Source organism: Anguilla anguilla, chromosome 1 (assembly GCF_013347855.1).
Source record: "Anguilla anguilla isolate fAngAng1 chromosome 1, fAngAng1.pri, whole genome shotgun sequence".
Lineage (NCBI taxonomy): Eukaryota > Metazoa > Chordata > Actinopteri > Anguilliformes > Anguillidae > Anguilla > Anguilla anguilla.
The window spans coordinates 42,555,346-42,583,142 of record NC_049201.1 but is presented as its reverse complement, the minus strand read 5'-3'; the positions used below and the strand labels follow the sequence as shown (position 1 = coordinate 42,583,142).

The window sequence follows — 27,797 nt, the reverse complement described above, 5'->3', positions numbered from 1 at the left end:
AAAAGAAAATATTGAAAGGAAAAAGCAGTATTTTATAGAACACATACTTAAAATGTAAGTACCAAAGGGACATCAATCTCAAAGAACACTATATTATCCCATCTAATCTTTTTATTATTTATTTATATAATTAGTATTTATAACACAAATAGGCTGGAACAGAGTATATATACCTCTGTATCCATTCCCCCTTTTCATCCTCATGAATTTAAACCTGTGCTTTTTATGGAAACACACCTTCAATTGCTTTTAAAAGTGACAGAAAAATATGGCTGGGTATTTATTTTGGTATAGTAGAGTCTTGGATGGTGTGTATGTTTAACCTGATCCTTTTACTTAGGTATGGTCTAATACAGCTTGTGCCCAGAAGTTCAAATCTGTGATCATAATTATTATTGCCAAAATATTTTTGTTTATTCTATACTGTTAAGGATTAGTCTATTCCTAAGTGTTTATGATATAACTGTTCAAGACAAAGTATTTTCAGGCATTATATGTAAACATTTTAAGGAGTATAAGCATTTGTTTACTAGACTTTCTGTCTGCATTGACAGATGCAATATTCTCACATCTTCTTTCAGACTGCTCAAAAGCCTAATGGCACTCACAATCAAGAAAGAAAAACCCTTTGCTGCAAGCTGGAGCTATATCAGTGAAAGTGGTCAGGAATCTACGCTGGGCAGTTGCTCACAGGATTCTTTGAATGCCTGAACTATCAGGAGTAACAAATGTTTCATTGCTCTGGTTTCTATTCCCAGGAATGACCTTATTATTATTATTATTATTATTATTATTATATTTTAGACTGCCTTTAATTATATTTGAATTATGTAAGTGCTTGGTATTATATTATTTGTCATGAAGGTAGTGTTCAGGTGTTTGGAATTACTTTGGAATTTCAAGAGAACATGGCAACAACTATAGAACGTCTTGCGCTATATTTTCTGCATTCATTAAAAATCATAGTTACCCATGCTCTGCGTCAGGACAGAGTTCAGGAACACTGACATTATTTATTATCTTTTACTTATTTATAAAGCTGGATAAGAATGAAATTCTGGGATGAATTATAATTAAATTATTTATATGTAGATAGCTAATTCTATACAAGATATTGCTGTTCTGCTTTGTGGGCCTTATAAATACTTAACCGTGTTCCCATATGGCGCAAACCTTATAAAACAAGTAAGCACATCTATTTTTTTTTTACTTTCTCCGTGTATACTCCCATTTAATTAGAAAGTTGTATAACATTCCTTTAGAAAATTTAACTATTTAGATTAAATAATTTATATACAATGTTACATGGTAATATAAGCACTACAAACAATTGTTGTCGTGTCATTTGGAATGTAAACGTTTGTCCTAACAGGCACATACAACACTCCGTATTTTAAAATACGTTGATGCAGATAATCCCTGTTGCCTTCCAGATTCTTAAATTACGTCTAGTATTGCCGACAGTAACGATGAAATCATGTCAAACCCTCTTAATGAAGTGATATCAATGATAAGCAATGCTTACGTGCGTTATAGGTTAAGGAATGTTCTATGGGAATAGGAAATAATATATTTATCAAAAGTTTAGTTAAAGTTAGACTAAGGTGTCTACACCCAAATGCGTAAACATCGTATTTGCTAAAAAGTTTCAATCCATTATCTATGGAGGTATAGGCCTACTATGTCGGCCCGTTGGTGTTTACGACGTGCCCTGACTTAGTTAATAATGACCAAAATTGCTGATTCTCCTTTTTTAGAAATCCAGAGTGAGAGTCAGAGAATATCGTTTGAAGATAAACTGGGGGCAAAATATACGGCCAAACGTAGAGATGGGATTGTCAGATTATATTATTCCCATCGTTTGCAGTTTTTTTTTTCTATATATTGGACACCGAATTCTTTAAGGTCATCTTTGCATGTTAAATCCGTCTTCTAGTGCACCCCCGACGTCCGGTTGTTCACTCTGAAATAGGCTACTTACTGCATTTATGCATTAAAATAAATGCATCTAATTTTTTTCAAACCTATTGAGATAAACTTTGCGGAGGTGTTTGGGATTTCATTTGCATGGCGATAATTGTGGAGGACATATAGGTAATATCCCAGAGCAGTCGTTTTAAAACTTAAAGGGCTGCGCTTTAGCGTTTAGATGCTTCATTCAATCTCCGATTCTCTTTCCCTGGTTAAGAAGGTGTTGTGTCAAAGTCTATTACCTCGACTGGACGTCTCTCTCTTAAGTTAAATAAATAAATAAATAGAACCATCAGCAGAGGTTTGCCAGGTCGATAAAGCTTTTAGATTTGGAGATGTTTTTCAGGGAGCCCGTTTCCTGCGGCTAAGAGTTGTTAATGGAGCTTAAGGAATTATCTTTTGACTCCCGGTTTGAGAGCAGTTTATTTCCCCGGTCCTGTTCCCTTGTCGAGGCTGAATATGCTGCTGTCAAACTCGCTTAATGAAAAGTAACGCGTCGCTGATTACAGTTTTATTTGGGGTTTATGTAAAAAGCGCTGTTAATTTAGCATCCCCTCCTCTGTGTGTTTGAATTTGCCATGGCTGAATGATTTAGTCTCCCTGTTTAATCCCCCTCCCCCCGTCTCTCTCTCTCTCTCTCTCTCTCTGTCTCTCTCTCTCTCTCTCTCTCTCTCAAGTATCCACTTCATTTTACAAATGTATTTTCTTTAAGCTCAACTATAGCTTCATCGGAAAAGTTTAATGGGTTAATTTAGTCCTTGCGTTGAGTCATCATGCCTTATAATCTCCCTTGGAGCTGTTTTCTGTAATATCGAACATTTATGTGGCTGACTCAAGACTATCCTGCAATTCAAGAATCAATGGAAAACCTAATAGATAAGACCTACAAGGTGTAAATATGTCATCTGTTGATTTATTAGATACCGGAAAAACAAAGAGTCAGCATTAGGGTATAAAGGTATCATGCACGTATGTTCAACAATAATGCTTTTTCCTGCATACTGTGAAACCCCTTGCCCTCGGCACCAGTTAGGCCAAATAAATAAATAAATAGTACATACAAATATGATTCACGTGGTTCTACGTATACGCAGGCATTTTATCAACTTGGATTTGTTTGTGTTCTAAATGACAGGCGAAAAAGCACTCTCCTTAAAAAAAGAAAACCGTTTATGCAGAAAGCATTTTTTGAGTTCTGGCAAGACTGTTCACAAGTGGAAATACACTATCACAATAAATAAATAAATAAATAAATAAATAAATAAATAAATAAATAAATAAACAAACAAACATATTGGTAAGTAATAGTACGCATTGCGAAAGACAATCCTGACACGCTTGGGTTTATTTTGTTCAATCATAATTGACTCTGTCCCAAACGGTTCAGGAAGAAAATAATCGTTTGGCCCCTCTATTAAAATTCATAATCGCAGCTCCTCTTGCAGAAACGCCTCTCCCAGGAGAATACTTTTTACCATTACTGTCAAGAACCCATGACTCCTGACTTTTGCCCTTTTTATCTAAAACAACTAATTCGAGTTCCTTTGCCCTTTTCACTTGAAGGCGCCGCTTCTGGTAAAGCCTTTTCCTGACGCGGATATCATAGGGTGCAGAGTCCTTAGAAATTGAGGGGTTAGTGTCAAAACGAAATTTTCACTTTAAATTATCTTGGCTGTTGAACATATTAGCGACCTGGGCGCATGGCTTAGCCTTTTGACAGCTAGATCAGCGTGGAGGTTTAGATAGTCCGATAATGTTATCAGAGAGAGTGAGAGAAATCAATAAAATGACATGAAATATGACTGCATACATCCCAATTACAGACTCTTTAGAGCGGATAGATGAGACTGATCTCGATTTTTGTTCTTTCTCTGCATACCAGAAGCTATTTCTTAGAATAAATGTTCTTCATTTTAACCATGAATGGGTTTATGATAATGTACTTGTCCCGTTTTCCTCCGAAAATTGAATATATCACTTACGTACCTCATTAAATATACATTAGCCAATAAATATTGAATATTGCTTTTGGCGAAGCTATTTTCACACAAAACACAATGGGGATAGTAATATTAACGTACAAAGAGTCGTGCCTCTAAAATGTACACAATAATCAGACACTTGGCAAGAAACTTTGTTCATATGTATTCTTATCCTCCTATATATAGCCTATATACTGTAACAATTGCAAATCGCGAAATACAACTACTGTAATATAGTAATGAGATTACAAGACAAATCATGACAATATACATGATGATTATTCATTTATGAAAATTAGGACATTATTAAAGGTGTAGCCTGTGCCTTGCTACAGGCCCAAATAAATCTAACGACCTGCCACCGCGTCGATGCTGGTCAGGAATTTCCCCAAAAAAAGAAGAAAAATTCATTACAAATTATGCATGACATGAATGAATAATAAAAGTGTTTAAACATTTTATGTACCAAATTATATGCTTTATACTTAGCATCCGCTGAACTGCCCTCGAAATCCAATCCATTTCAGCACCACGGATAGCAAACCTTTGTAACGCAGTCAGACCACAGCCATTCCTCCAAAACAGACCTTTTATTTAAGTGAACAACTTTAAACATATCCTTCCAAATTTAGGAAAACTTGTGCAGTTGTGTGATACTTTGCAACAGTGACATCGGTAAATAATGACAGAGCTCTAAACAATATTAAGGAAATTATTAACATCTGCATGCCGTACGATAAACAAATCCTGTTTTGTAAACTTTTTAGTCAAATGTAAACTTTCAATTATACATATACATACATCTTACGTGCTTTTTAATGGAAAATAAATATTTTCAAACTGATACCCATTTGGGAGTCCCACTAGTGAAATGTCAATATAACAATGCATAAGTATCTTTTCGACTAATCAAATATAAATGTGATCCCAGCATCACCGAAGACATCCTTGTATTCAGGAAATGCATTTCTGATTTTTCGTTTTCAAGAGTACATCCCAGAGTACCCTATTCTTTAGTCTCTCACGCGGGGTTTTGGTTTGTTAAGCACAGTACATTTTGTTCCCTGTTTTCGGGAAGGTCATACTATCCGTATTAGAATCTTGATGCTGTAGAGAAGGAATATGTCCCTTTATCATGTTTCCAACAGAGCGTCCGAGGGAACCTGTCTCCAGTATAGCACCTTTGGTCGTGGTCCAAGAAACTGTTGTATTGGTCAATGCCTGATTCAAAGTGCTATGTCGAAATAAAGGGTCGTGGAATACCCCATCTACCCAGTTTCTGAGCGTTGTGACGGGCGAATCCTGTTGTCTGTCAATAACGTTTACAGGAGAGGATGCCGCCGGGGAAGAGGGCATGGTCGGTTGACATCTGAGCATGCATGATGGATATTCAGTTTGGTTTAAAGAAGTGGCAGTCTGAGCGAGAGACCATATTCTAGGTTTACTTTCTAGTATTTGGTGACCTTGTTGGAAGCACGTTTTTGTCGGCCTGCTGTTCGTGACATCGTCTTCACAATCTTCCGGAACCGTTTTCAAGCAACTTTTGGTTAAGTCCTGTTCCGCTTCGAGGGAAATCGGGATAGATATCTTTAAGGGTGTTTCTTTCAGGTGATCATTCGGACTCTCAGTTGTTGCCATGTGGGTGTTCATGTGAAACTGGTGCTTCAACTCACATTCAGAGCTTTCCGACTCAATCGTATCGAAATCGTCCAGATCACTTAGTTGTAGATCTTTATCTTCACCACTCCGGTTCTCTGGAAACATCACAAAACACATGTATATCACGCAATGCAAAATACATTTAATATAATAACCAACACTTACATCTACTATGACATTAAGAAATGATACAAAGCACGTATCCTACAATAAATAAACATTGTTGTACTTGTGTAGCCTACATTCTTCAAACCGATACCACTTTTTACAGTACATAAACAGTATGCATTAAGAACATTGTATTGTTTTTGAGTTACAGTGTGATTAGCTCGTTGATTACATTAGTCGGCCAGTTATTTTCTAGATAAATTGAGTAAACTGACTCACAGAACCGAGGGTGCATGTCACCAACAGCACCTACAAGTGTATGTTTGCAGCTGATTTATGTGAGCAGACATTTAGCATAAGTGAAGCTAACCATCGTCGTTGCTCTCGCTTTTCATTTGTTCCTCTTGAGACACCTCTTCCTCATCGTCATATCTCTTCTCATCGGAACATTTGTTTCTTGGGGGCCATGTCATCTTGTTCTCCTTTTTGAGTCTCCTCCTGGCATTTGCGAACCACGTGGAGACCTGTGTGAGGGTCATCTTTGTGATGATAGCCAGCATGATCTTTTCTCCTTTGGTGGGGTAGGGGTTTTTCCGGTGCTCCTGGAGCCAAGCTTTCAATGTACTCGTCGTTTCACGAGTTGCATTTTTTCTTCTTGTCCCTCCATCCATAGATCCATATCTGATCGTAAATATAAAACAACTGTTAGCAACATAAGACGTTGAAGTGTGCTGGAAGTGAATATAATAATTGGCTACTAGTTTTTGGTCAGCTCACGAAAAATAAATAAATAAATAATTGTAGGCAAATCTTCCTTCGTGACTTTGTGAAGAGTTTGATTGATCATTTCCTCATGCTTTACAAGGAGAGTAAATGCTCAAACACTGCCCAGTTGAGATGTCTCTCTCTCTCTCTCTCTCTCTCTCTCTCTATATATATATATATATATATATATATAATTCTCAATATCTGCTCATCCTAGAAACTCAGTGGTGGTCGACAAAATCAATTATGTGAAAGAAAGACACACAGGTATGTATAAGTAAGTAAGTTAAAGTAACAAGTAAATAAATAAATAATCAATATCTGTATGCTCTATTATGGCCAGTCACATTCCCTCTTCCAATTAATTATGGAGGCGATAGAAGTTGGTACACGTAAAATCTTATATCTAGTAATCTAATCTTAAATGATTCCCATTCACAAACAACGCATATATTAACTATTTGTAATTAATTATTAGAAAACAGTACGACGTACAACAACTGGGGAACTCATACATTTTTGTCTGTAGCTTCTTTTGCACTTCGCTTTTAAACATTTGCTTTGCTTTTATCACCTGACTGGTGTGTATTACGCCTTACAATACAACTTTAGAAAAGCGGAAAGTATCGGGCTATATTCTCCAAATATCTCTGCAGTAATACTTTACACAAACTGAATATAGACAATGTATGCATAGGCCTACAATAAGTAAATAGCCTACTTTAAATGTATAAAAGGCTAAGGTTATACTTGATCGAAGGCTTTCTGGGTGTGGTATGCATTATTTTCAATATAGGACTAATTCATAAATTTGTACCTGTCGTATTGATACTGCCCCAAGGTAGAATCGTAAGGATAGTAAGCAGCAGCTTGTGTGATCCCCGCATGCGCAGACGCTGTTCCTTCTTTTGTGTCAAACGTACCCTGCAACAAAACAAAATCCGTGAGAATATGAAAATAATCAAAGATTGAAACAAAGGTTAGCAACAGAGTATTTCGTTCATTCTCTTTCATATCCAACTGTATCATGGGGTTGAATTACATTTTTGAAGGAAAAAAGGACTTCAGGTTAAGCATGTTCTTACTTGATTACTTTAATATTTCATTTTTGGTGGCTGGAAGCTACATCATAGCAATTTCCACAAGCCAAATAATAACGACTGAAGACAGTTCAAATATATTGTAAGAAATAGAAACACGCAGGTGCAATTTCTTGTTTTAAATTACTTAAATGTGTTTAGAAAGAAATCAAAATTGTGCCTGATCACACGGCGATTACTGCTTCACATTAGTCAATATGGTCGGTTGTCACCTGTAACCCACGCCATAATTAATAGTTCCGCTTGCATCGACAATGAAGTCGCCCAATTGCCAATTAGTTCACGCCGAACATGGCTACAACTCATGCTGGAAAGAAAAATCGCACAGCATCACGCTGCAACGCGTTTCAATAAAAGCAATGCTTTATGTAGTCCTATGTCGACTCTAATTAGAGCTGATGTTATAATCAATGGCGATGAGATCAAAGAAATGCTTACCAGAGAGTAGAAAGCGGAGGCATCGGTACCATAAGTAACGTAGTTCCCGTAGCCTTGGCTGGTTGTGTAGGGGTTTCCATATACGCCCAGAGCCGCTGCTGAGCTAAGCTCATGTCTGGCAGTGGCCAGAAGTCTGCTGTCATAAACCGGGCAATAAACTGGCGTTTGGGCAGAAGCTGCTACAGCGGAATCAGAAAGAGTCCTGCCGCTAGATTCGCAGCAAGTGGGCAAAGAATTGGTGGTCATCAGGAACTGAAGAAAACACACATAAGAAGTATCTTAATATATTATAGCGAGGTAATTAAAAATATACAAAATGTAAAAAAAAAAATAAAAATAAAAAAACCGTTTCAATAGCGATGCATGTCATCGTGGTTATTACTTAATACATACGTAAATGTTACCCATAGTTTTCCTAAATAAGCTACTAAAACTTCGGCATTGGGAATACCCTTTCCCCAAAAGACCAATTCCAAAGCAACCGTGTGGACCATTGCCAAAAAACAACAGTTGGATAGCTCTACCCCTTCGACAAGACCCTCGTGCATTTTTTTTTGTATAAACATGTTGGCATGTAGATGATTTATGTAGAGATAACCATGTAAAAATATACTTAGACTTATCTTGAAAACACGTTGTAATGCGAAAGGTCGGAGTTCGCAGCTTTCGGATTACCTTTAGGTCTTACAGTATACAGGTATCACAAGTCATTTATAAAATAATTTTCATAGATGGTACGTAACGACATGTTTCGTTTTTGTTTATTTCTTGCGTAAAAGAACACGACAACATCAATACAGCAATCAATATACCAATCAATATGACCAAAATTCAATTGAAAATCATTTTGATAATCAATAAAACGAAACGTACCTGGGGTGCAGACGAGTACGGATATCCAAACTGTGGATATGACATGGTAGAGAGATACCAATATCCAGAAATAAAGCGAGACTGCAGGTCTCCTCGCTATCGTTGCCTTGCTGTGTTTCACTGTACCAATTGATTGGTAAGCACAGGCTCCTAGATGCTTATAGGGCGAAGCAGAGTACCATATTTAATTTGTTAAATGCTTCTCGAACGATTTTCAGAAATGCATCGGTTATGGGATAGTCACCTTAATTCTCAAAAGATGTAATTGCATGAGTACATCGAAGTATCTTCGCCGGATTAATCACTCTGATGTCAGAAATACATATTTTGCTTTATAAAAAAGTAGTATAAAACACGTCAGCTCAGATGCAGGTTGTTTTAAACACCAGCGACTCTGACGTCAGAAGATTCCTACTCAAAATGACCAGACTGTAACTTTAATATGCATTTCTCGGGATAAAAATCGAACAAGCTAATGGCAACATGGGGAAAGGGGCTTTTAAGATTTCATGGGGGCGTAATTGAATTAAAAAAGGTTTTAAAGATGCAATAACTTACTCGGTTTAAAACTACCCGGTATGATTAAACCTAGAAATGTTTTGTTCTTTCATTTGGAGTCACTGACTGATGGGGAACATGTTTAATTAGAAATTAATTAACGAGCAGCTGCCTCACTCCGCCCTTTCCTAATAATTAGTCTCAAGTACAAATGAGGCAAATGAAGAAACAGAGACCAGTAAATCTTCCTGCAAGATATGATCAAGAGATAATACCGGGGCTAACCTCAAACCCAAGTAATGTTACCACAGCAGAGATATCAGTAATCACGCCAGGCTACCAAGGCAATAGAAAGCACTTAATTAATAACTGCAAATAAGTCCAACACGCACCTATGTGAAAATGAAGTGGCAATTTTTTATTGCTATTATTTCGGATTGACGTCGTAAGCTACATTTGATGATGTTCCTCAATAGCTGTTTATTCATATTGCTTTATATGCTCAGGTTGTAAGTTTCGTTTTCCAATTAGCTTCCGATTAACTACTGCGTTGTTCTAAACGAGATCAGGCAAAACACACACACCTTCCAAAGCATATTTTTCTCTGAGATGTTTTTTTTTTTTCTATCAGGTTTGAGTTCTCCATTTGTAACTCCATCCAAAATAATACTTCGCTTATGTATTAGGGTTCCTAAAGCTTCCAAATCAACCTCAAAGGCGTTTCTAATAACTTAGGGTGCTATGAGAAGAAGCTGGTTGTCTGGTTTGGAAGAGATGTGCCTGTGCAACTCCGTGGTGTGCTGACTTGCTTGGAAAATCCCGGGCTCAGACCTGTGAATAGCCCTAGGGTCACACTCAAATTAATGATGATGTACTCCTCTTCTCCCCAGCTGGAACACTGCCTGCACGAGACGAATCTGCCTACAGTGACAGCTCGATTGAGAGTGATTGATGACTATCTAGAGACCAGCCAACATAATATAATATCGGCCGCATAATTGCTTTCATTTACAGATGAAAGTACTCGTCCCCAAATTAAGTTAGGCTTTATAAAGCAAGTTGTTGGCGTTTGTTGGGGAGGAATAATGAATGCTCTCCAAAATTAAATTAACCACACAGTTCAGAGCAAGTATACCCGTAAGTAGCTAACAGGAGGTCAAATGGCTGTTCCGGATCGCTAATACTTTTAATTTTCATTAATTTAGTTAATGACCCCATAACACCTCTTTGAATTATTCAGCAGGGATGGTACAGCTTTTAAACACGTGGCTATCTATTTGGGCAGAATACGACTCGGTTATTTCAGCAAGTGTAAAGATCCATATTCATAATATAGTCTTTTACTAAATGGTATTAAGATTTATTTAACACTTTAATAGCAACATAATTTGGACGTATTAACACGCAATAAACTTGAAACGACTCTGATAAATTCTAAATAGCTGTAGCCTACAGTATCACATTGCTGTCCCTCCGGTGGGGTCTAATGTGATGCACTTAGCCTATAGGCTGTGCTAGGCTGGACAGCATAGACATTGTCTAGATTCATACAAAACTTTCAAATTATATCGCAATAAAGAATCTAAACGCACATACAAAAACAAATATTGTTAAAGTTGATACCTTAATTATGGGTCACAATTAGTTATCTAGGCTACTGAACAGTAGTGATACTACTAATACTAGGCTACTACTAATAATAATACTAATAATATACTCTAGATAGATATGAACTTAGGTGGATAGTTAGACTTGAATATTAATTACAGCACTATTAAACTTACTCAAATTTCATGCTAGTAAAATTCCCTCACAGCAGTCCTCTCTCCATTTGGCCAGTTGTATAGAAAAAAAATAATAATAATCGCTAGATGTTTGATAGACACGTTGCGTAAGCGATATTGTCCGCACGGACTTTCTGTATACATTTTCATTATACCCTGCTTTGCTGGTGTTATTGGGTGCCTATGAAATATTTAGATGCACCAGTATATGCTTTTAGAATAAAATGAAGACCGTAGGCTCATGCAATTCAGTCATTCTTGTTTTGCGTTAAAGATTAAAAGGGCCTGTCACTTTTCAAACGGATAGAAAAAGCTGCTGCGGCCATTTAACGTGCAGAAATAACCGAACATCTAACTGAAGTATATAAACGGAAACCGTTGCACTTTATACATGAAGTAAACTTCCTGATTTAGATTGGGTATGCAAATTAAGCTACATTCCGATGTGATTAAGAACAGATAACAAAATGTACACACAATTACAGGGACATGAGTGGACAGCAATGCATACCCCAAAAAAGTATTCTAACACTTCTAAATCGTCGCAATTGGTTTATATGCATTGCTTGGTAGGCTAAATGATGCCAGGTAATTAGAAAAGCTACAATGAAAACGGTATTCGGCATAAGTAGGCTACAACTACAATACAATACAAGGGCTCTTGATAATGTTTGCAAAATATAACATTTTGGCGATATGGGACCAGTAAGGACAGTTTGGAGAGTGTAAAAACTGAACTTTACTCTTCAAAGTTTTCTTGTAGGTCTCCAATTTAAACGATGACGTTTAACTGAACCGAAATGCGATTTCGATTAACTTAATCCTCCTTGCATTGACAGCTGTTTGCAGAATTTAAAACATTCGTGAGATATAATACTCACAGTAGTTATACAATGATGAATAAGCCATGGGAGCTATACGAGTTTGATTTATTTAAACACACACACACACACACACACACACACTACAAGCGGTACATCAAACAACGAGAAAACAATGCTTTGTGGGCTTTTATGAAGAACCCAATAAAAGGAAATTCAAAATAAAACAACTCAAACCGTTTTTTTGTGACTCATACAAATGCACTTGGACAAAACTTGCAACTTGGAAGTCCCTAGTGCGGAGTCGATCATTAATTGCATGTGCTTTGTCAAAACTATCATTAGGAGGATCTCAGGGACTAATTGCTTTCAGTAGAAAATATTAGTAGGCTATCCCTGTCGACTTATGTTTTCATACTAAAAGTGAACTTAAAGGATCTGTTTTTAGTTACACATGCAGAAATTAAGGACACAAGCGGCGTCGTTTTGAGACCCTCTGTTTCACTGTTTGCTTTAGGCTACTAAAATGTATTGAGCAGATTTTTTTTCTTCCCCTCAGCTAAGGCCAAAAAAAAAAAAAAAAGAATACAAATAGTGTGGATTGCTCTTTAATAGTCATCCATCCGATTTAATCATAGGCTTGTTCTTCATATAAGGAAATCAAGTGTCTGGATGCTTAAGCAGAACAACAGAGGGACCATGAAATAAGTAGTAAGAATAAGTGGAGTGATACATTCTGCGCTAAATAAGGTTCTCTCTTGAGTCTTCTTGAGTATTACGTATCTCTCTTCTGGATTCAGAACAAGCCACCTCGAAAGACTCCAAACTTTGCTTCGTCACACATAAAGCACGAAGTTTGTCATAGACGCGGCTTCTTGTGCTAATTTGCTTCAGTCCGTGTACCTGTAAAAAATCCAAGATTTACTCCTGTTTTAAAGATCCAGTCACTTATACAGAAGCAATTACATTTAATTGGGATTTAATATTTTATTACGCTGCATGACGTCATTTCACAGGTATTATCTGGTCAGGAGGATGTCTGATACAGAGGCAGTCCATAAATATTCAGTCAGAACGCAACTGCGCAAAAAAACAAACAAACAAACAAACAAATTAAAAAAAAACATTAGTTTCAATTAAGGTACAGAAATGAACTTTTATGCACTGAACCGCAGTCAAACAAACAACAATACCACGGGGAAAATCAATTGTGAGGCTCATTGAATTAGGTGCATAGATTTGATGGCATTCCACAGATTAAATATTACATGTCTATATTCAGAAATAATATGAAATAAATAAAATCATCCTGAACTCATTCTGACATATGTTAGCCGGTCATCTATACATGAGTGGTTTTGAAACAGTTCAACCATGAATGCTTAACTTTGAGAAGACTGATTGAGGGGGATACCTGCATGGCAACAAGAAGCCCTTTGCCAGTGCCAGGCTTTATATTGAGCTTGGAACATGATGCTTCCATTTATCAATGATATCATGTGCCTATCCCTTTAAAATAGCAATTCTATGCCCCTGTTCCAAAATAACTGTCACTGTGATGATAAATTGTGATGAAAATGTGCATTAAAAGCGGACTATTTCGCTCTATAATACAATAATTGTCTACAATACCAAACAATTTAATGGACATCTGCCCATCTGTTTTGGTAGTGTACACACTCCAGGAAAGATCAAGGTGATTTTCTGTGGTGGACCGTGATTTCTAAAGGATCATATGTTTATGTGGTTATTTGGTTGTGTTTCAATTTTATGAGTCGGCCTATTCATATATAGGAGCATCAATCACACATAATTATTGTAACAATACATGTATTGTAATAGTGACAGGGCAATGAAATCCTATGAGTACTTAATACTATGTTTTATATTTTGGATAACTTGACACCATGCAATATTGTATGTTATTATGTTGTTGCATACAATATTTCACAGCTTGAATTTTTTTTACAGAAGCAATGACTGCATTATTATTGGAATCAAAATTCATTATTAAACCTGATTGGGAGAATCCTAGTGCTGTCAATGGAATCTTAGTGCTGTTAAAAGAAATGAAGGAATATACAGTATGTGATCCGCTTCTTTTATGTGTTTCATCCCCTGTCAGTACTGTGCAGAGGATAGCATTTACGAAAATGTCAAACTGATGTTCTCTCCACATAGAAATTCACATGTTCTCATTGTCTGGGAGGATTTCAGTCTTTTGAATGGAAATCAATTATTTATCAATAGCCAAAGAGTCTGTTACACAAAGAAAGAAATCAAATGGTATTTCTAAAAAGACCGAGAATACTGTCCGGACTATTCTGTGAGAAACACAGAGAAATCAGGCAGTTCTACAGATATGTACTAACATTGGTATCCATATTTTATTTTATATTTTACTCTATTGATAAGTTAAATTGTCTGAATGTCGAAAATGGAACTAGTAATATCCTCTTACCCAAGACAGTTACATTTTAAATCCATTCATATGATGAGTTTTATGTGGTACATTTGTTTTTCCCAAGGTAAATCAATGTAACATTCAATTCCATGAAACTCAATTGCAAAAACTCTTTAGTGGTCTTGTGCTGTTCCTCTGATTGGTATATATTCTCCAAGTGGCCACCCTACAGACACAAATCATGAGGTGAATAATGGAATGTGTATGAATGTCTGAAAGTAGAAGTGCTGTAATAATTCCAGTACAAGTGAACTTCAGTCGTTTGGACAGAACGGTAGCCAAATAAAAGATATATATATATATATATATATATATATCCTTGCATTTATATAGCACTTTTCCGAATGCTCAAAGTGCTTTACAGTGATGAAGAGAACCTCAACTCACCCACCACCAATGTGTAGCACCCACCTGGGTGATACATGGCAGCCATTTTGCTCTAGAATGCTCACCACACATTAGCAAAGGTGGAGAGGGAGAGAACATTTTTTAGCCAATTAAATCTGTGGATTATTTTTGGTGGCAAGTGTGCGAGAGCCAGATCTGGGATTTGGCCAGGATACCAGGGAAACCCCTACTCTTAGCGATAAGTGTCATGGAATCTTTAATGACCACAGTGAGTCAGGACCTCGGTTTAACGTCTCATCCGAATGAGGGCAACTCCTACAGCACAGTGTCCCCGTCACTGCACTGGGGAATTGGGGTTTATTTGACCGAGGGAATATTCCCCCCTGCTGGCCCACCAACACCACTTCCAGCAGCAACTCAGTATTCCCTGGTGGTCTCCCATCCAAGTACTAACCAAGCCCACACTTGCTTAGCTTCAGACATTCGGCAGGACCAGAGGGCATGGAGGTATGGCTGCTGGCAAAAGATGGGGAAACTACCTATAGAAGATGGGGAAACTAGTAAGGCTGGGTAACTAGTTACCTACTTTTCTTTTATTTAGCTACCTTTATGTCCAAACAATTTATTCTTAGTTTGGTTGGAATTTGGTGAAACTTTCCCCCTAGAAGGAGGATTTCATTATTCTATTGAGGCAAACCTACCAGATAGTATACCACTTTCTGAAATCTCCTGTATCCCATCTAGACACAACCTGCTACCATGGCACAGTGCAGGGAAAAATGAACGGGACAATAAAGTTGAAATCAGACCAGTCAACCATGACGCGACCAACCATGTGACATTTGGATGGACTAATTACAGATACGGGGAGGTCTGCGAATTGGTGGGATGTTTGCAAAACACTTACAAAAAAAAACTGCATGCCTTGTTTCCAGAATCTTTGGAGTCAATAGATTCACTTCCATGTTCTGAATTAGTTTCCACGCTAGCCCCTGTGATTCTCTCAATCACAATAACCCTGTCACAACTGTTCAATAGACAGTGATCCATCCATTGCAGAACAATCTTCGGGGAAGTAATCTATGAAACTACCCATCCATGCAACAACTCAGTCAGATCAGTTAGGTAATTAATAGCTGAAATTGGGGGGAAAAGTGCTGAGCAATTTGCCTCAGCCCATAGTAACTATTCAGGCCTGGACGAGGGGCATGTTTGGGGGCTCTTGAGCCATTCAAGCAATTAACTAATCACACCATTAAGCTCATGTATCAATTAAGCCACCCCTGAGTCTCAAGCATGCACTACAGTTCTGTACAAGCAGTACAAGAAGTACAATTTCCTAATATTTGAACAGCCATTTGAGTTTGGCTAAGAAAAGCCATTAAATAAATTGACATTAAAACATCTCTCGAATGGGAATGAAAACCAGAAACCTGTGGATAAATTTAGTTCATCTGTACCTGTTCCACACACTGCATGAAACAGCACAGTAAGGCAACACAGTTGAAAAGCCAATACCTTCCACACTGAACTGTTTTGTACCTCAGAATCTACTTGAAGTTTACCAGCCAAACTACTGAGGGAATAATAAAAACTGCTGATTTTCGATTCAGGCCAGGCTCCCGATCAAACCTATAGAATGGGGCTGAATCTAGCCTGTTTTGCAAATGGTCTCTTTTACTGTGTTTCTTATTTTCATGGTGAAACTGCACAGCTGGGAGCATGCTACAGTGCTGCTGAACAACACATATTAGCATTCAGAATTCCTGCTGGGATGCCCTTAACTGTAAGTATCACTAGATCAGAAGCATACTGGTTTTCATTATTCGCACAACAGTCAATTATTGCTCTCACTCAGATAATTCAACTTGAATCACAGGGGAAATAAGAAATAGCATGCATTGGTTCAGCTTCATTGTAATTAAAACAATGAAATTACTGAAAACAATGCATGTGTTTCCTGAAAATAACCAAGACCAAACGTCTGAGACAGGGAAAAGGGTGTCCTTCTTTGTTCATTTATCACATTGAATAAATCATATTCTGCAACTATCGCACAGACAACCAAGATGCATGAAAAGAGACACAAAGACCTGAATGCAGGAATTTCAGCCACTCTCAGAAAACAATGGATGAGAATTATGTCTATTGGTTAAAAAAGGGTAACAGTTTGAAGTCATCTCATTACGACACTAGAAGATAGGAATACAGTTTATGAAAATAATGAAAATGACTATATATTGTCTTCAGGTCCTTGTACCCATGTCTGTCTCAGACAAGCAGCTTTGTCAGGGTAGGCTGACAGAGCTTATAGTTAGGTCAGAACTTGGAGCTCAGAGCTATTTTCTTCCCTCGCCAACATCTTAAAAGGCTTAACATGTTGGAGTTCACTACACATGCATAATTGATAGATGGGGTCAGTGCATTCACACTGCACTTAGTTAACTAGCTTCAGGTGTTCCTCAAACATCTGGTCAGAGATTAAAACACTCGTATATATTCCAGAAAAATAAGAGTTTGTGAGCAGATGTCATGTTTACACTGTTGTTTGGAATAAAAGAATGATCAAGGTTTTCCTTTCGTAAACTTAATATTCCCTTGTATCAAACCTCAGAACACTCATCTCTTGCTAGTAGTGGTTGGTGTACTTATTTTACAGTAGCTATGTTAAACACTGGGCTATCAACTCAGGACTACATGGAATGAACAGCTTGGAAAGGGGGAAATGGAATCACGGTGGAGCACCACCATACTTAAACTGACCTGTGCATGTACACATGCACTCCTGAGTTCATTTGCTTGTACGTATTCATGCAGGGAACGCTAATATCTATCCCATTATATGATTCATCACTGCTGTATTCACACTACTGGGTTGTGTTATAAAGCTTTGTATCTACTCTTAGCCCCATATATTTGTAGTTACACATGGAGTAATTCAAATATGATATAATTTGGCTGAATTTGTGCGTATATGGAGCAATAGACTGCATCCTGATTTAAATCTTTCCACAATGTGGTTCGCCACTGTATAACAAAATAACCAGGCACTACAGTACATTTCACATTTATTCCTACAACACAGAACAGGTTTGGTGGTCGCTGAAAAAATCCTATGAATGTAATTAGAAAATCAAGCATCGCTAATAGTGAGGACAAACTGTATATTTTACTGGGACTGCTGTATATTTTGTACATATCATGTACGGGACACATAGCTTAGCTTATAACTACTTGCTGCAATAACAAGTTGTGATACTCACAAAATGATCCTTTATGTTTTTATGAACTCTTATACTGAATCACAGAGTCTGATATTGATATTGTATATAATACAATATCAATATCTGAAACTGATATCAGAAACTGATATTTTTGTATATAATCAATCTACTGTACATGTACTATTCAATGGCCAATTTAAGAACATAATCAATTATGCCTCTTAGATGACCAACTGTGATATGGGCATGGTCATTTAAACTGGTGCATCAGGAATTTTCTGAGAGAAAAATGCAGTTTTGATTTTAAACATTTACTTGCCTTTTCTATAGAATGCTAACAAACTACTTCTAGGAACCTTCTGATTCTGAATCACAACTGATTTTTCATTTTTATCCCACTTCTGGCTATGTATTATATGTGGAACATTAACAGAACGCCATTGCCCTATCCCTACATTCACATTTGAAAATAAATTAAACAGTTAAGTCGCAGCATTTGTGTGGCCCTTAATTAAATGCATGCATCCAAATATATATTATACATACTTTTAATTGTGAATATTCTGTTCATTGTCTACATAGGAAAATATTATCAATTGTCCCCTAATGGGGCAGCTGAATAAAAGGAAGAATCAGCCCTATAATCAGAGTAACTGTGCTTAGTGCTCCCTTACTGAAAAGGCTCAGAGAACTTTCTAGGTGGAAAAAGCATGTCATGTTCATAATGGCCAAAGTATTCTGGATTGATGCACCTGTTTTTTCAGGAATAGGAAAAACCCAAATGCACAAAAAGCAAGTACATGTTAAATAGATATTAAAGTTGTATAGTTTTAATACTTTCAGGTAAAAATATTCAAATGCTTCCTTGTTTCTTCTTCCATGATTGAAGGAACTTGTGATTGAATTTCCACATGCTGCCCGCGTCTCCTGTGACTGCTCCATCCGCTGTGATATTAACATGGCTCTTTCATTAGAAAGGGGCCCATTTACTGGTTTATGGGTAAAATAAGATGCGGAATGAGGGAATAAAGTGCATTTGTGTACAGTAGGCGTATTATGAATAAGTAATTATAAGTGCCTGGGCTACATCTTCAAGATAATCACAGCCCAACTCACTCCCACTGTACTGAGAGTATGTGTGTGTGTGTGTGTGTAGTGTAGGGTAGTGTATATTAGACAATTTTAGATTTGTAATCAAACAACTCACATGTGATTCAAGTGCAGATTCTCAGCTTTTATTAAAGGGTAATTTTATATATTAGGTATAAATTCAGCTATTTTTATACATAGTCCTCTTGTTACAGACAGCTTGTAGGGCCGTAACAAACAAGTCCAAATGTATCAAAAAAACAATCCAGAAAGTGATTTAAAAAGAGAACCCAGACATTTATTAATATAAATTACAAACTAACATGCAAACCACAACAGACAAAAACCCTACAAAGTACACAAAACAAAAAGATCTCCACAAAAACCACAAAACACAAACAACCCCAAAGAAGATCTTTCCAGCCTCATACTGCAGGGCTTATGTTGGCCACAGGCAGGTGGAGGCAATCAAGCAATTAGGTAATTACTTCCACCTGCACTACCCAGGCAAGCAGAGGCAGGGGACGTAACACCCCTCCATTTCAGGGCACCATAATGTTTGGGACATATAGCTTCATGGGTGTTTCTAGATAGATAGATAGATAGATACTTTTATTTGTCCCCGTGGGGAAATTGGTTTGCAACATAATCACAAGGCATTTCATCATAACGTCACAAAAAACACTAATAGACATACTCAAACACATACTTCACACATTGCAATAAATTAGGTTAAATTAGGTTAGGTTCTGATTCGTGAGTGTATTTAATTGCTTTCTTAGTGCAGGTATGAGAGAGCTTTCAGTATCTATCCCTGATTCTAGGCTTTTTAATGCTTTTGGAGTCAATTATTGGCGTTTGTCAACATGATGACTGGAGTTGTGCCAATGAGAGTCATGAAGCCATTATGAGGATGAGAAATAAATAAAAAAAATAAAAAACTGAGACACAGGCCAAACCTTAGACTTATCAAAACAAACTGTTTGGAACAAAAAGGAATAGAGCACTGGTCAGCTATATGTATGTATGCATGGATATGCATATGTGTATTTGCTGTATATGAATAGTGCAGAAGGTAAAACGTGTACTATGTCCCTATATGAAAAAAGAAAAAGATGGCATTATGGTTTGTGTGGTTCATACATGCTTTTTTCTGGACAAAGGCAGTTTAACACTGGTTCACAGACCAGGACAAGCAGCCTGGAGATGGCAGGCCTTTTCAATGTAGGTTACACCAGAATTTCACTGTCGAGGGGTATTCCCCAGGGTGTGTGTGTGGGGGGGTGGGGGGGACTGTCGTGCTATCGGCCGCTTGCCGCTTGGGTTCGGTGGGTCGATGGCGTCTGGGGAGTCCCGGGCCCTGTCAGCAGAGGGCCACCTGGAGCCCGTGCGGGTGATGCGTGTGGTGACAGAGGGGCTGATTGACAGGGCGCGGCGTGTCAGGGGTGAGTATCCACAGTCTCTTCCTCACAGCGAGCGTCTGGGGTCGAGATCACTGGAAGGTAATCAGACACGTAGTTTAAATGAATGCAGTTTAACCCCCCTCATATTACGAGGGGTTTCAGTGCATCCCCATCCCATGTGAGACTTCCAGTTCCTGATGATTGTAAAGCTAGTTTGAAACAGGTCAACAGACCTCATCTCATTTCTCATGCATTGTTAGGTTAGGTTATATTTTACATTTGATCATTTTTACAACCCAGCGTTTCCCCAATGCAATTAAAGCAAAGGTCCTTGCTCGAGAGTACAAAAGCAATGTTCTACTGGGGATTTTCTGGTTGAAAACCCAAACGTCTTTACTCTCTCTCTATCTGTTCATATTCCTCTGCCTATGCTTTATCTTCACAATATTAGTTAAGCCAGGAACAAGAGCAGACTACTGGATTTTTGAAGGGGTGGTGAGTGATGGTGAAGCAACATGGTAACACACATTGACGCATTCCCAAGCGGACCGTTTGGGCTGCGAGTAATCCTGAATATAAAAGCCACACGCTCTGCTGGTAAGTGAGCGTTAAAGAATGATCCGAATGCACGTAATAAATTGAAATCCACAGGGAAAAGATTCCATCGGTAGCTCTATTCTTTGCTCTTTCCACCTGAATAAGCACATTCTAATTTATTTAAAACAGTGCTGCTGATGTTTAAACCGGCACACATTGCATTAAAACTCCCACCGCGGACACTTTTCCTAGTAATAAATATAGGTGAGTCTATCTGCTTTGCTGTACACTTGACTTAAGAATATTTATAACACTACAAGAAAACACCTTTGCTTCCCTGGCTTTTATAATTCCTCTTTAAAATGTGCATATTGCTAGCAGGCATTGTCCCGACTCCACTGTGCTTTCAGATAGCATAAAAGAGCGGCTCTGCTACTACAGCCATGAATCCATGTGTAATTGCATCTGTCTTAGCTTTTCGCAATTCCCCAACACTGGCAGGTCTGGCCTAAATCTGCCAATCCTCTCAAATAATGCGAAGACAAAAAGTGTTTACCAGACTATTATGTCCACTTTCATTCAGTCTTTTTCCCTTGCCATTCCGTACAATCTTAAAACTTCAAAGAACGTACAATAAACTGACGCACAAAAATATGTTGTTACCTTTTCTGAAGGTGATGAATGTATTGTTCAAATACACCATTTGCATGTTTTAAAACCAGAAAAATGAGGCTGCAGAACTTATAAATATTGTGTGATAGCTGAAAACTTTGGCAATCGCCTCCACTATGAGATATGTAAGTACTACCTGTCAGTACATATAACATATAAACTTACAAAATGCGTATATCCTTCAGGGTTGAGGTGAATTCCATTTTAAACTCAGTCACTTCCCAAAATGAAATGAAAAAACCTCATAGAACATGATAGACATTTTTCTATTCTAATATGAGTTGAATTTGATTATTTTCATTTTTTGCATGTACCTCAGTCCTCCACCAACAAAAACACGATTGCCTTTTATTATGCCATGGTAAACAATTATTCCTATTGCACCACCCCAATCATTTTCTTGTTAAAATAATAATTATTACTAATTAAGCACAAATGATGACTAACAGTAATGTTTACATGAAACACTTTCTTGTTAAATTCAGTCTGGTTATTTAGAACTACAGCATTTTGAAATGTTGTACAAGGGGTTTTTTAAATACATTAAAAAGTACTGTATACGTGCAAAATGATTACTATTAGTTTATTATAGTATGTAAAAAAAGATAAATTAAATAAACTGGTAATTTTTGTGCGCACAGTCCAAATGAAAATTCTAAAACTGATTAAATTTTGTCTGCCTGTTTGGTCATGGTCTGTTTAACAACCTCCCCTATCATTAATTGAGAATGCTTAGTAAAAACATGTCTGTGTGAAGAGAGGCATTTTTTGTTTTGGCAGAGAAGTTTACAATGGACAGATAAAGTTTTGCTTTTTCAAATTTGAGATTTTGAAATATTTCCACCAGTGATATTGCCAAGCTGTTTTACTGTTTTATTGTGCAAGTGGTGTTAAATTGCACAACCAAACCTGGAGTGGAATAAAAAAAAAACTGACAGGAAAATTTGTGAGCTGGTTGACAGAAAAATGGCTTAAGTTTGAGTTCATCAGGGTCGTAGCCTGTTATGAGTTTCCCTGCAACTTCATTGAATGCTGACACTTTGGTGGTTTATTGTGTTATCTGGGCTGTGTGTCTGCTGAGGCAATATGTGGCATATAAGTTTTCCAATTTTACAGTAGATTTTGTGGATTCTTATGTCACATTTTTCAGACCAGGATAATGTAACCAGATTCTTGCCATTTTCAGCAATTAACAAGAGCTGTGTCTCCAAATCCTTATTCCTCAGTAATACCTTGAGCTCTCTCAGCGCAATGGTCTTTGGTGCCATATCAGTCTCCATTTCCACAAGTCTGGGGTAAGCACAATCATACTTTGATTGGTACTCAACAGCAGAATAGCAACTGCCCCATTTGGGTTTACATGGTTTACATTATTCACAGAGAAGTACCTTGGTCCACAGCAATGCTCCCAGTATGCTCTGTGTAGTGCCAGTCTGGCTTTGACAATGTTTAAAAAGATCAACATTAAAAGTAGTTAATTTAAGGAAATAACTGAATAACTAAATAGCTAACTTTTAAATGGTGTTTATAAGTTTATTTATTTATTTATTTATTTAACATATAACTCACATTGACACAAATGCAGTCACATTTTTAAATGAACCTTGAGACACATTTCTCAATGCCACCTACAACTGAGAAAAAAATTGCACCAGTACAATGCAGTGTAGTATCAAGAAAATATAAATTGGTGTATAAAACATATTAGTCTGTCCCATCTGTTGATTTTTCCGTGACCACAAAAGCTGTGTCTTGCCATTTGTTTCGATCTGTTCTTTATTTTAGATTTTTACAAAGTGGTGGTCTATGGCACACCCTTTTGTCAGAGCTGTGTGGCTGATGCAATTGTGCTGCTATTTATTGCATGTGTGTTTAAAAAAATGCAGGTAATTTGGGTTTCTCCATTTTTTCCAGTGGGTGTGTTTGCACCCATCTGTCTATCTGTGTGCTTTTCATATTGTGTGCATTTAATGTTACATATTTTCCTTTCTTTTGTTCTCCCCATATTCGATAAATGATTTTTTCCCCTTTATAAACATCACAATTAGTCATTCATTAGTATAATTAGTCACTTGATCGTCCCGTTAAAGTGTCTATAGAGACCTCTGAAGGATAACAATTGACAGATAAATTTAAATCCCTGCAGGTAATGTGATAAGAGATAAACTGGTTGCCCTATCTATCAGGAATTTTCAATACATTTACAGCATTCTTTTTGTGAATTTACAAAATATATAATTTTGTAGTCTGTGCATTGCTTATAATAAAATACTATCAACACTATTCTGTACCTATTAGGTTAAGTTGATTGTGTAAACGGCATGCTTCATTTTATAACTTTATAACTTAGAAGACACAAGCACTTTACTGATTGGCACATATTAAACACGTTTTATAATGCTTTTTAAAAATACTTTTTTGCATCCTGGGGGGATATGATACACACCTGGAGCGGAGTTGCAGTTGAAAGGTGTGTCCCACTGAGTTATGCAAATCCTGACTAAAGGCCATACTCAATGTGTACCTGTTCAGTGAGTGACTTCATCTCAAAATATAATTGGGAATGAATGGATGTTTGCGTAGTTCACTACCTGAAAATACATGGTTCATTTGTGCACTTCATTCAGATCTATTAGGAAGCATACAGACAATTTGAGAAGGCATATGCTGGGAGAAATGGGTTGCATCACTATACAGTAAATTACAATAATCAGGGAAAAACATAACACTGACATAAAAAAATTGAGCCAGTTAAATATATTACTTGGGCAGTAAACATTTAAACTAATTTGTGGATTGCAAAGCAAATATTATCTATATTTGTGGTCAGCTGTTGCATCAGAAAGACATAGTATGTTTGGTCTGTGTGAATGTACATATCACTCACTCAACAAAAAGTGGTGTCTCCGTGTATATATTCCAAATATATCATTCATGTCAACTGTACTTTGAGTTTCATCTTAATGTTGATGCAATTCACAATCATTGCCACAAAACTTTCACACTGCACCTTTACATTCATCACAACGTTGTTATTCTTTTCTATCTCACAATTAATGTCACCAGTACCTTGTTGTGCTGCATAGCATAAAAGAAAATTAAATGGAACAGGCATTCTCTGCAAATTCCAGTTCTATGACTTTGGAAGTGTGTCAGGATGACCTAATTTAGGCACAACTCAGGACGGCCTACCCATTTCAGAGTTACAGTTTCATATACAGTATCAACTGAGAATACACCTAAATGCAATGCCTTTGTGTTGCTGAATTAAGTTCCTTAAGTCGAGATTGGGCCCTGATTGTACAGCCTTAAAAACTAGAGTGTTGCAGATGAGTATGAAGTATTCATCACTGTGTAAACACAGTGCAAACTCTTTGCACATCACATATATATGAGAATACTGAAAAAGGGAGGGGACACAACAGGAAGAGTGGTGGTAGCAGTTTAAAAATGGGGATATAGCACATGGGGGCAGGAAAATGCTGAAAGACCCTCTTTTTCATAGTGGCAGCTTTTAATAACCATGGTTTTTTAATACGATCACTCCTACAATGTTGGATGCAATACTAGGCTGATTATTCATTGGCTCATGGTCATTCACATTTTATTTAAATCTGTGGTGTAGCTCCTTTTAATCCACTTTCAAGCATTAAGGAAAGATACACAATAATTTTCAATAATTCAATTTACAGTGCAATGAAAAAGTATTTCCCCCTCTATTATTGCATTTTATCCATCACACTGAATAGCTTCAGATATTTAGACAAAATGTAACATTAGACAAAGGGAGATTGAGTGAACACAAAACACATTCTTTATATTATTATTTCATTTATTTCATGAAAAAAGTTATTGAACACCCATATAACCCATGCCAAAAAGTAATTTCTCCCTTAATTACTCAATCAACCTAAAAACCAAATTTAACTGATTATTAGATTCAGCTGATTTAACACAGTCTGGCTTTATTGCAGCCAGCCCTGTCGAATCTAAACCTCACTCATATTGAACCTTGCCATCAGATTGAAGTGGTCATCACAAAGTTTCCACAATCACACTATGCCAAGACTAAGGAAATGTCAGAAAACATGAGAAAAAAAAGTTATTAAAATGTATCAGTCTGGAAAGGTTTACAACACCATCTCTAAGGCTGTGGGACACCACTGAGCCACAGTGAGGGCTCTACATTATCTACACATGAAGAACACTTAGAACAGTGTGAAGTTTCCCAGGAAAATTTCTCCAGGGGTACAGTGACAACTCATCAAGGAAGTCATAGATAGCCAGATGAACATCCAAAGAGCTACAGGGCTCTCTAAGCCTCAGCTAAGGTCAGTGTTCCACAATGCAAAAGTGACTGGGCACAAATGGGATTCATTGGAGTAGTAGTTAGGTGCAATTCACTGCTAACCAAGAGAAACATCAATGTGGTCTCACTTTGCCAAAAAGCACCTGGATGATCCCCAAGTCTTTTGGGATAATGTTCTATGGACAGATGAGGAACTTTTTGGATGGCATGGTTCCCAGTGTGTCTGGGATGAAGCAAATAAACCATTTAAAGGTAAGAACATCATACCAACAGTCAAACATAGTGAAGGTAATGTGACACCGAGGGGAAGCTTTGCTGCCTCAGGACCTGTACAAATTGCCATTATTGAAGGGACTGTGAATTCTGTTCTGTACCAGAACATTCTTAAGGAGAATGTCCGGCCATCTGTCCATGAGCTGAAGCTAAAGTATAATTGGGAGCTAAACAATGGCACAAAACATAAAAGAAATTGCACACCTGAGTGGCTGAAAAGAACAAAATGAATGCTTTTGAGTGGCCTAGTCCAAGTCATAAATTGAACCCAACAGAAATGCTGTAGGACCTAAAACAAGCAGTTCCAACCAAATTTGTCTGAATAAAAATTGTTTTGCAAAGAGCAGTGGGCTAAAATTCCTCCCCAGTGATGCGAAAGACTGATATCAAATTATAGGAAGTGTTGCAGTTATTGCTGTTAAAGGTTATGCAACCAGTTTTTAAGTTTAAGGGGGCAATTATTTTTTCACATTGTGACGTACAATAAGTGCTTACTGAAGGTCAGTGGAACAACTCCAAAACACAGGTGTGACAAGGTGCAATACTCATTATGTACAATTATCCACCCACGTGGGTGATATGGGTGTTTTATAACTTTTTTTCATGAAATAAATGAAATAATAATTTTAAAAATGCATTTTGTACTAACATTATATTTTGTTGAAAGATATGAAACCATAAAGTGTGACAGATATGCAATAATAGAGGAAATCACGTAGGGGACAACTATGTTCTCACGACACTGTATTTTAAAATATGAACTAATTTGTTTAATTGAATACTGTACATTTTATGAACTAAGACATCAAAATTTTAATTTCCCTTTTAAAAAGAGATTTTTCTGTTATTGCAATTGGCTCATTTAAATCCTCTCATCAAGTGCTTCGGTTTATAGTATCATGTTACAATATTAGAACATGGACCCAGTGAGGTGCAAACAATGGATATACCACAACAATGTAGATGCCAACTAGAAATACCGCCTTGCGGTTGTATGCCTCCACCGACCAAGGCAATAACGTGTTTTTTGAGGTCACAGTGACCTTGACGTTTGACCACCAAAATCTAATCAGTTCATCCTTGAGTCCAAGTGGACGTGTGTGCCAAATGTGAAGAAATTCCCTCAAGGTGTTCCTGAGATATCGCGTTCATGAGAATCGGGACGGACAGACGGACGGAAGGACGGACGGACAACCCGAAAACATAATGCCTCCGGCCACAGCTGTGCCATGGTGGAGGCATAAAAAAAGGACAGGTATGTAAAGGGGTAAAAATATAGAGAAAGGGGAGGGAGCTCAAGGTTTTTATTTTATTTTATTACAGCTGTATAAGTTAACCACTGCTTTTGATTAATCAATGAATGTGCTAACTTTCCAAGAACAAACTTTTGAAGACTCTTGTCTAATGACCCATAGAGACAAGCTGTTCTTCTCTCAAGGTTAGTGCTGAGAAAGGCTGAGGAAGATGTGAGATTTTAAT

General features: G+C 37.2%; 1 protein-coding gene across 1 annotated transcript; it reads right to left on the bottom strand.

The window, feature by feature from the left end:
* Window positions 1-4,353: 4,353 nt before the first annotated feature.
* On the bottom strand, window positions 4,354-9,227 carry irx4a (iroquois homeobox 4a). Its single transcript, XM_035412371.1, has 6 exons — window positions 9,141-9,227; window positions 8,897-9,053; window positions 8,024-8,275; window positions 7,303-7,409; window positions 6,091-6,401; window positions 4,354-5,707 (listed from the first exon to the last, which is right to left on the bottom strand). The coding sequence occupies exons 2-6, from the start codon at window positions 8,939-8,941 to the stop codon at window positions 4,995-4,997; spliced, it is 1,428 nt and encodes a 475-aa protein (XP_035268262.1). The 5' UTR covers window positions 8,942-9,053; window positions 9,141-9,227; the 3' UTR covers window positions 4,354-4,994.
* Between the last annotated feature and the right edge of the window lie 18,570 nt (window positions 9,228-27,797).